Source organism: Oncorhynchus nerka, linkage group LG22 (genome assembly GCF_034236695.1).
Source record: "Oncorhynchus nerka isolate Pitt River linkage group LG22, Oner_Uvic_2.0, whole genome shotgun sequence".
Classification (NCBI taxonomy): domain Eukaryota; kingdom Metazoa; phylum Chordata; class Actinopteri; order Salmoniformes; family Salmonidae; genus Oncorhynchus; species Oncorhynchus nerka.
Window position 1 is genome coordinate 72,015,334 of NC_088417.1, and position 11,068 is coordinate 72,026,401.

At 41.6% G+C, this 11,068-nt stretch overlaps 1 protein-coding gene across 2 annotated transcripts; it reads right to left on the minus strand.

Annotated features, from left to right (window-relative positions):
- Positions 1–2,168: 2,168 nt before the first annotated feature.
- On the minus strand, positions 2,169–3,799 carry LOC135563817 (protein PIF-like). 2 transcript variants are annotated; one of them, XM_065007368.1, is made up of 3 exons: positions 3,637–3,799; positions 3,276–3,321; positions 2,169–2,978 (listed from the first exon to the last, which is right to left on the minus strand). In XM_065007368.1, the coding sequence occupies exons 2-3, from the start codon at positions 3,300–3,302 to the stop codon at positions 2,448–2,450; spliced, it is 558 nt and encodes a 185-aa protein (XP_064863440.1). In that variant the 5' UTR covers positions 3,303–3,321; positions 3,637–3,799; the 3' UTR covers positions 2,169–2,447. The 2 variants fall into 2 exon arrangements, with proteins under 2 accessions (XP_064863440.1, XP_064863441.1); XM_065007369.1 differs by lacking the exon at positions 3,637–3,799 and having other exon boundaries at positions 3,276–3,622.
- Between the last annotated feature and the right edge of the window lie 7,269 nt (positions 3,800–11,068).

Genomic DNA, 11,068 nt, shown 5'->3' on the forward strand with positions numbered 1-11,068 from the left:
TTATGCACGATGCAACATGGAGTATATGACCATATATCACGAACCCCTGAGGTGCCTTATTGCTATTATAAACTTGCTACAAATGTAATTAGAGCAGTAAAAAATAACTGTTTTGTCATACCCGTGGTATACCCGTGGTATACGTTCTGATATACCACGGCTGCCACCCAATCAGCATTCAGGGCTCGAACCACCCAGTTTATAAAAATCATAAAAATCTGCATGGAAATATATGAAATCCAAAAGCATTATCCAGTTATCTCGTACTGCATATAGTTTTAAAATATGTTTTAAATGTCACCCTAAGAAGTAGGCCTACTACTATTTTCCAGCAGTAGTAACCCTGCTCTGTGTTCTATAAAGCCTTGAATTTACACCAGATTAAATGTAGATGGCTTTAAGTCCCTAAGCAGCAAATAAGCCTGTGCTAAAAATAGTGGTGAAGTCCCTAAGGTTCAGACATAAAGGCTATTTAAAATGCCACCGCCAGGTGCCAGTTATGTATGATTATATTATAACATGACAGTATATAGTGTCAGAGGCCAAAATAATTATTGTTAGAACACTAGTCTGGAATGGAAGTTCCACCATCTGTGGATGCGAGAAATGGCAAACAATACATACAGAAATACAGAAAGAATACATTAAAAAAACTAAATACTGCATAGTTTTCTAAGGACTCGAAGAAACGCGACCATCTCTGTCGACGCCATCTTGATTATGTGCTAAAAATAGAGAGAAAACCTCTGCATGTGACAAATGGGTTCAGCAATCATAACATGTCATAGACAGTTTATAATCACATTGTTACCTGAGGAAATCTTAAGTCTTATTACATACAGCCGTGAAGAACTATTCGATATAAGAGCGATGTCAACTTACCAACATTACGACCAGGAATACGACTTTCCCGAAGCAGATCCTCTGTCTGGACCATGGCTATGCCGCTCGGCCACCGCTCGGCCACCGCTCAACCATATATTTATATGTACATATATTTAGATTTGTGTGTATTAGGTAGTTGTTGGGAAACTGGTAGGTCTGTAATATCTAACAAATAATCTATTGGAACTAGAAGCACAAGCATTTCGCTACACTCGCATTAACATCTGCTAACCATGTGCATGTGACCAATAAACATTTGATTTGATTTGATTTTGATTTGATGCGCCAACTACAACATGTGTTGACCTGACCGTGAAATGCTTACTTACATGCCCCTAACCAACAATGCAGTTGAAGAAATATAGTTAAGAAAATATTTACTAAATAAACAAAAGTTTGGACCTAGACTTGGCGCTCCGGTACCGCTTGCTGTGCAGTAGCAGAGAAAGTCTATGACTTGGGGGACTGGAGTCTTGACCATTTTTTGGACCTTCCTCTGACACCATCTAGAATATACACTACTGTTAAAAAGTTTGGGGTGACTTAGAAATGTCCTTGTTTTTTAAATAAAATCACATTTTTTGTCTGTTAAAATAACATCAAATTGATCAGAAATACAGTGCAGACATGGTTAATGTTGTAAATGGTGTTGAACGCTGAGCTGTGGTCAATGAACAGCATTCTCACATAGGTGTTCCTTTTGTCCAGGTGGGAAAGGGCAGTGTGGAGTGCGATTGAGATTGCGTCATCTGTAGATCTGTTGGGGCGGTATGCTAATTGGAGTGGGTCTAGGGTTTCCGGCATGATGATGTTAATGTGAGCCATGATCACAGGCCAGTACGGAGAAATAAGTAAAACCACAAGTCCAATCTCTTCTCCATCCATGGCTAATTTAGGAAAGGGACGATTTTAGCTAGCTAACAACACAACATTTTAGCTAGGACAACAACAGAATAAGATGCAACAATTCAAGTTGTTTCTGTCAATTACATATTTCTCTTGATGCGATAGGAGTAAAGTCAAATACAAACTGACTTCCCTTGAGACTTTTTTTGGTGTGCCAGGACCATTCACAGCTGAGCTCATTCAGTTTAGCTTAACGCTGATTGGCCATTCTTTCCCTTGCATTCAATGCTTTGGGCGGCAACAATGTCATTCTCTTTATGACCAGACAGAATCAGATAGATGGCCATCACAGGGGCACTGTTTCGCTCCCTCTGATGCTTTCTCAGGTGACATACTGTGCATTCAGCCTTTTGTGAACTGAAAAAAATATATGAAAACACAGAAGATTTTATGTTTATTTCTTTGAATTTTTTGGGGGGGAAGCCTGGCTTCCCTTGGCTTTCATGAATACACACCACTGGTGTGAAAACACAAATGATAACTTCTGGCTTTATTGCATTTAACTATACAGAAGCAATGCAGCATAGCAATATGATGTCTTTGTACCATAGAACTAATGTAATAATTCCAATAGTAATTACAATCAAGATGATTTCCTTTTGCAAGTGGTAATGAATGAGGCCGTAAATTATGTTCTACAGACCGTTGCATAGCCCCTACAGTTCCAACTCTCTGAGAGACTGACTGTTATCCACCACAGTGCATGGTAAAGGATACTCAAAATCATCATCATCATCATCATCATCATCATTATCATCATTATCATCATTATCTTCCTCTTCATAATCATAGCACTCCTTCTTCAAGCAGCGGAAGCAGAACTCCTTTTGGCAGTGTGGACAGATGATATTAGGGCATCCCTCTCCAGTGTGAGTGAGGATGGCCTTACAGTGAGGACAGGCCCTGAAGAAGGGGCATCCCTGGGCTGAACTGCTTGGATCAACAATGACCTCTGGGGAGAGGAGGGCAGCCCTGAGGGCGCAGCCTGGCAGAGGGCAGGAGAAATGGACCCCTTGGCCCTCCAGGGTTCCTCCTGACTGGTGCCACTCCCTCCCACAGGCCCAGCAGAACTGGTAGACACGGCGCAGGGTCTCGGAGCAGCGCTTACACACAGCACACTGACCTTTGACCTTTCTGGCCCCAGCCTGGTGGCAACTGGGGCACTTCAGTGGGGTTGGAAGAACAGACTGGTGGGGAGGGGAAAGAGAGAGACATATGTCATAAACAATTAGTTGTGAGATTAAGATGAACAACCTATTGATTAAATTGTCTGTAAATAGTGTGGGTCAATAAACATATCACATTTTGAAGTGTGCACATAGCCATTGAAATCCTCAACCTTACACTGTGGACAAGAATACATCTTAATAACTTAATGCTGTCCTATAGTGGCTCTGGACAGCCCGACTTGCTTGGCACCAAAAATAGTGAGTACAAGGCACTGAAGCCGTACTTTGTCTCTGTGGAAGTGTTACACAGCTTACCTGTGCAAGCAGAAGTGAGCCACTCATTATCAACTGTCCTCAGAGGCTAGGGAAATAGAACATTACAGTAAAGAGGGTCAAGTGAAAATGGGTAGATGTATTCTAAGTAAAGGGCTCTTCTATTCTATGAAACTTTCAGGAACATGCCTTTTTATTGATTGCTATATTAACCAGATTTAAAGAGATTCCTTGTGAAGATGCAGTACATACTGTTATTTCAAAACACATATCTCATGAATCAAAGAACACAGTTCAAAGATTGATTATGACCTACTTGATTTACTTGGATGTACACTCCCTATTAGACATCGATCTACCAATCTGCAAACATACCAATGACATTCAATCATTTTTGTATTACCTTTTAATCATAAGTCAGTCCCAACAGAAAAAATGTCAGCTCGTCTTCCTTTCTCTTCTCGAATTCACTGTGAGAGGACGATATGTGCTTTTGCATTTCATTTCAGAGCGGGGGTAATTCCAGGACTTGAACTGAAAGTTACTTAACATGGCCATTACATTTTCACTTTCACTTAGAACTAATTGGGTCTAACGCAGAGGGATCTGGCATTATTGTTCACTACGGCACCACCATACTTTCTGAACCCTGTAATACATATATGACACCCTGCACTTTTATAAACTCTGGTAATTACAGTGTACATTTATTTCCTGTTGCTGTGAACATGAAAGTGCCATTTGCTCTTTCCATTAACTTTTAAAAGTGTAGTTGCACACGAGAGAGAAAGAACAGCGGGTTTTCAGGGTATTTATGTAAATCATAGGGTTTATTTTAATTTCCTGAGGTGCAGGAACACTCTCAGTGACAATAGAGTGATCAAATTAAGATATGACACCTGTAAAACTGTTGAGGTGCCAGTAGCCTTGATATCAGTCTCTTTGTCAGATTCTTTTAGGCTAATGTGCCAGTAAAAGCAATGCGGTGGCTCCCTCTAGTGTTGTGTAGCGTCTACAGTCGGACTTTTATCAAATCAAATTTTATTTGTCACATGCGTCAAATTCAACTGGTGTAGATTGTACTGTGAAATGCTTGCTTACGAGCCCTTGCAAATGATGCAGAATGAAAAAAATAATAATACAAAATAGTAACACGAGAAATCAAATTAAATATCCAAGAATGGAGCTTTATACAGGAAGTACCAATACCCGATCAATATGCATAGGTACAAGGTATTTGTGGTAGATACAGTGAGCCCCAAAAGTATTGGGACAGTGAAAATGTTTTAGTTGTTCTGGCTCTGTACTCCAGCACTTTGGATTTTAAATGATAGAATTTAATTTGAGGATATCTATATCAGGTGAACCGCTTAGAAATTACATCACTTTTTGTACATAGTCCCCCCATTTTAGGGGACCAAAAGTATTGAAACAAATTCATTTGTAGTGTATTAAAGTAGTCAAAAGTGTAGTATTTGGTCCCATATTCCTAGTATGAAATGATTACATCAAGCATGTGACTCTACAGACTTGTTGGATGCATTTGCTGTTTGTTTTGAATGAATAAATCGTGAATAATGATGAGTGAGAAAGTTAGGCATAAATGTCATAACCCCCCAAAAATGCTAACCTCCCCTGTTGTTGTAATGGTGAGAGGTTAGCATATCTTGGGGGTATGATATTTGTATGTCTGTAACATTCTCACTCATCATTATTCACAATTCATTACGGATTATCCCTAATCATGATAGCATCCGCATTAATAGAAAAATGTTTAGAAACATATTCTATTCTTATTTACACTAAAACTGAATCCAAAATTAACAAAACATTATTTAACATTTCTATTAGGCACAAAATAATCTGAAACAACCTAAAACAAACAGCAAATGCAGTCACAAGCTTGATATAATCATTGCGTGCTAGGAATATGGGACCTACTAAACTTTTGATAACTTTAATACACATCAGTCAAGTTGTCATATCAAAGCAAATTGTATTGGTCACATACACATATTTAGCAGATGTTATTGCAGGTGTAGCGAAATGCTTGTGCTCCTAGCTCCAATAGTGCAGTAGTATCTAAAACAATTCATAACAATATACACAAATCTAAAAGTAAAGAATCTTAGATCGAGCAATGCCAGAGTGGCATTGACAAAAAATCTGTAGAATATAATACAGTATATACATATGAGATGAGTAAAACAGTATGTAAACATTATTAAAGTGACTTATTAAAGTGACTTGAGTTTTTCCTAGCCACCGTGCTTCTACACCTGCATTGCTTGCTGTTTGGGGTTTTAGGCTGGGTTTCTGTACAGCACTTTGAGATATTAGCTGATGTACGAAGGGCTATATAAATACATTTGATTTGATTTGTTACATTATTAAAGTGGCCAGTGATTCCATGTCTATGTACATAGTACACTATGTACATTTTCCCCAAGATGCCGTAGCAGTCGGACGTGTGTTTGTCTTATCCTGTGTAAATAGCCGTTTTTTCATATATATTTTAATCTCACTTTTTATCTACGAACTAAATATACTTTCCTGCAACCCGCCTCACCCAATGTGGTACGGATCTGCTATTGCTATTCCTTATAACTGGAACCTCCATCAGGAGCTAGCCAGCTAACTAGCTAACTAGCTATTAGCTAGCCACGGCTAGCGGTCTTCACCTTTAGCTCGGACAGCAGCCAGCTTTAGCTCGGACAATACCTGCTAGTCTGCACAGCGCGATATCAACCCAGAGCATATCGGACTGCTTCTCTCTACCACATCACCAGATTCCTGCCGCTCTGGATCATTACACCGGACCATCGCAGCTAGCTAGCTGCAACCGAGTGGCTACTGTTAGCTAACGCCTCTGTCCCGAAGCAAGCACCAGTTAGCCTTGAGCTAGCCTCGAGCTAGGCCCATATACCAGCTATTTCTTGGGCTACAATGCCTCTTTGGCCAATTGGCCTGGACCCTTTATTGTCGACACGGAGCCCCGCCAATCCGTTTCGCCTTGTCTGCCAACATAATCGTCCAATGTGGTTTCAACAGGCTTTTCCGTTGCGATGTCACCGAAGGCCCATCTGCTAGCCCCGGACCGCTAGCTTTCTGAACGCCGTGTCTCCCACTCACCTAGCGTAGTAGTGACTACCGAACTGCTCCCTGACTTACCTATTGCTGCTCATTGGACCCTATGATCACACGGCTACACAGCTGATGCTCCCTGGACTGTTTCAATAACACGGTACCTCATTTTTCTTATCTATTGCCCCCAGCCTCGAACTCAGGTCCTGTATGTACCTAACTGACCTGCTCTGCCCATTCATCGCCATTTACCCGTTGTTGTCTTAGCTCTCCCGATCAACACCTGTGACTGTCACCACCGATAAATCCACTATAATTGATCATTTCAATAAGCATTTTTCTACGGATGGCCATGCTTTCCACCTGGCTACCCCTACCCCGGTCAACAGCACTAGACCCCCCACAGCAACTCTCCCAAGCCTTCCCCATTTCTCCTTCTCCCAAATCCAGTCAGCTGATGTTCTGAAAGAGCTGCAAAATCTGGACCCCTACAAATCAGCCGGGCTAGACAATCTGGACCCTTTCTTTCTAAAAATGATCTGCCGAAATTGTTACAACCCCTATTACTAGCCTGTTCAACCTCTCTTTCGTGTCGTCTGAGGTTCCCAAAGATTGGAAAGAAGCTGCGGTCCTCCCCCTCTTCAAAGGGGGGGACACTCTTGACCCAAACTGCTACAGACCTATATCTATCCTACCCTGCCTTTCTAAGGTCTTCGAAAGCCAAGTCAACAAACAGATTACCGACCATACCTTCTCCGCTATGCAATCTGGTTTCAGAGCTGGTCATGGGTGCACATCAGCCACGCTCAAGGTCCTAAACGATATCTTAACCGCCATCGATAAGAAACAATACTGTGCAGCCGTATTCATTGACCTGGCCAAGGCTTTCGACTCTGTCAATCACCACATCCTCATCGGCAGACTCGATAGCCTTGGTTTCTCAAATTATTGCCTCGCCTGGTTCACCAACTACTTCTCTGATAGATTTCAATGTGTCAAATCGGAGGGCCTGTTGTCCGGGCCTCTGGCAGTCTCTATGGGGGTGCCACAGGGGTCAATTCTTGGACTGACTCTCTTCTCTGTAAACATCAATGAAGTCGCTCTTGCTGCTGGTGAGTCTCTGATCCACCTCTACGCAGACGACACCATTCTGTATACTTCTGGCCCTTCTTTGGGCACTGTGTTAACAACCCTCCAGAAAAGCTTCAATGCCATTCAACTCTCCTTCCGTACCCTCCAATTGCTCTTAAATATAAGTCAAACTAAATGGATGCTCTTCAACCTATCGCTGCCTGCACCTACCCGCCCGTCCAACATCACTACTCTGGACGGTTCTGACTTAGAATATGTGGACAACTACAAATACCTAGGTGTCTGGTTAGACTGTAAACTCTCCTTCCAGACTCACAGCAAACATCTCCAATCCAAAGTTAAATCTAGAATTGGCTTCCTATTTCGCAACAAAGCATCCTTCACTCATGCTGCCCAAATATAGCCTTGTGAAACTGACCATCCTACCGATCCTCGACTTCGGCGATGTCATTTACAAAATAGCCTCCCAAACCCTACTCAATAAATTGGATGCAGTCTATCACAGTGCCATCCGTTTTGTCACCAAAGCTCCATATACTACCCACCCCTGCAACCTGCATGCTCTCGTTGGCTGGCCCTCGCTTCATACTCGTCGCCAAACCCACTGGCTCCAGGTCATCTACAAGACCCTGCTAGGTAAAGTCCCCCCTTATCTCAGCTTGCTGGTCACCATAGTAGCACCCACCTGTAGCACACACTCCAGCAGGGATATATCTCTGGTCACCCCCAAAACCAATTCTTCCTTTGATCGCCTCTCCTTCTAGTTCTCTGCTGCCAATGACTGGAACGAACTGCAAAAACTTATCTCCCTCACTAGCTTTAAGCACCAGCTGTCAGAGCAGCTCACAGATTACTGCACCTGTACATAGCCCACCTATAATTTAGCCCAAACAACTACCTCTCCCCCTACTGTATTTATTTTGCTCCTTTGCACCCCATTATTTCTCTCTAATTTGCACATTCTTCCACTGCAAATCTACCATTCCAGTGTTTTACTTGCTATATTGTATTTACTTCGCCACCATGGCCTTTCTTTGCCTTTACCTCCCTTATCTCACCTCATTTGCTCACATCGTATTTAGACTTGTTTCTACTGTATTATTGACTGTATGTTTGTTTTACTCCATGTGTAACTCTGTGTTGTTGTATGTGTCGATCTTGGCCAGGTCGCAATTGTAAATGAGAACTTGTTCTCAACTTGCCTACCTGGTTAAATAAAGGTGAAATAAATCAAATAAAAATTGCTTTATGCCCCTCTCTAATGTCAATATGCCTTGTCTACTGCTGTCTTGGTTAGTTCTTATTGTTTTATTTCACTGTAGAGCCCTCAGTCCCGCTCAACATGCCTTAGATAGCACTTTTGTCCCACCCCCCACACATGCGGAGACCTCACCTGGCTTAACTGGTGCCCCCAAAGACGAAACCTCTCTCATCGTCACTCAATGCCTAGGTTTACCTCCCTGTACTCACATCCTACCATATCCTTGTCTGTACATTATGCCCTGAATCTATTCTACCACGCCCAGAAATCTGCTCCTTATATTCTGTTCCCAATGCACTAGACGGCCAGTTCTTATAGGTCTTAGCCGTACCCTTATCCTACTCCTCCTCTGTTCCTCTGGTGATGACGAGGTTAACCCCCAGTACCACACCTATTCCCCAGGCGCTCTCATTTGTTGACTTTTGTAACCGTAAAAGCCTTGGTTTCATGCATGTTAACATCAGAAGCCTGAAACCAAGATTGAACTCTTTGCCTGAATGCCAAGCATCACGTCTGGAGGAAACCTGACACCGTCCCTATGGTGAAGCATGGTGGAGGCAGCATCATACTGTGGGGATGTTTTTCAGCGGCAGGGACTGGGAGACTAGTCAGGATTGAGGGAAAGATGAACAGAGCAAAAATAACTGTGCAGCGATGCTCCCCACCAATTTGACAGAGCTTGAGAGGATCTGCAGAGAAGAATAGGAGAAACTCTCCCAAATACAGGTGTGCCAAGCTTGTAGCATTATTCCCAAGAAGACTGGAGGCTGAAATTGCTGCCAACGGTGTTTCAACAAAGTACTGAGTAAAGGGTCTGAATACTTATGTAAATTTTATGCAACCTCCTTTGCACTCATTAGTCCTCTTTTCTGGCAGAAGCTTCTCTCCGCTTCACACAGTAGGAAGATTGGCTGTGCCTATCAGGGAAGAATACCGACAGAGCAATGTGCTGTGGGATGGCAAAGATATTTACAATCACACAATAGCCTAAATGCATATACTGTACATTCTGCTGGCTCTGTTTTGGCTTAAGTAACAAACAGTATACAGTAGTTTGATTGGACTATGAGTTGATAAGAGTTCCTACCTGAAGAGTGCAAGTGAGACAGCCACTGGTGTTTCTGGAGAGACTCACTGTCTTTCCATATTGTGTGCAATCAATTGACTTTACCACAGGTGTAAAAACATCCCAAGGATGATCAATGGAAACAGGATGCACCTGAGCTCAATTTCAAGTCTCATAGCAAAGCGTCTGAATACTTATGTAAATAAGGTATGTTTTATTTTTATAAATTAACAAATCTGTTTTTGCTTTTATGGAGTATTGTGTGTGTAGGTTGAGGCACTTTCTTTATCCATTTTAGAATAAGGCTTTAAAGTAACAGAATGTGGAAAAAGGGGTCTAACTACTCTCAGAATGCCCTGTATGTGGTGATACAGGTCACATTGGAAATTGAGATGAGATACGTTTTACTTCATGTTCTGTATTTGCATTGACTGCCATTGAAATATATTGGTAATAGGAAGACTGTAAAGTTGATATTGTGACGTAGCCTAAACAAGCTGACCCCAAATCGATCATGTCTTGTCCTGACCTATATAGCCGGAGTGAAGCAGAGAATGATCTGTGGGTAATCACTTCCAACGCTTGTATTCTGCCTGGATACAGATGCAACTCTCAAACAGCTCAAATAAACTTCTATACTACACATTCTAGCTATATACTGGAGTAATATCCCGATAGGGATATAGACTACAACCAAACTGGACTGTTGCAAATGTGCATGTTCTGTGGTTGATTTGGTCTTTTAATATAGTACCACTTCTGATATCAACCGTCCCAAGTCATTTTTGTGATCTTTAAATGTTTTAATAAAAAAGACATTACTATTGTATATTACGAACCCATTCACAAATGACTGTCATATTTGTTACGGTTTCCTCTAAACATATGTTACTCAGTATGTTATACGTTGTCTATTCTTATTCTTGAATAATGCATGTCCTGCAGAACTAGCTTGTGGCCTATCTGGCACTCAATGAGATATCCACAGACGCTGGAGAACAGTCTGTGTCACACAACGAGAGAACAGTACATGGATTCTGAGCAGTCAGAAACAATAGTAACTTAAGTTCTCTTTATAGTCCTATTTCTGCTTAAAGCATAAAAGTCCCATAAGTCTAGTTAAATGTAGAAGCTTTCACATAGCGCCTAATACATGCTTCAATTAGTATTTAAAAATAGCTTGCATGAATACAAAACGCCTTGCAGTAACTCCGTAACATTCTGTTTCCTACGTCTGTACATAAGAAAAGCACAGCAGAAGAATTCAAATACTTTCCCCGAGTAATAAATTAATGGAATGCACCTTAGCATTTGGCAAAAAATTGGACAAAA

What these genes read in the sequence shown, in the direction of transcription:
- LOC135563817 (XM_065007368.1), bottom strand. Translation starts at nt 3,302, where the DNA reads ATGAGTGGCTCACTTCTGCTTGCACAG. An exon ending in GCTCACTTCTGCTTGCACAG is followed by an intron (nt 2,979 to 3,275) that starts GTAAGCTGTGTA and finishes CCTCCCCACCAG; the next exon opens with TCTGTTCTTCCAACCCCACT.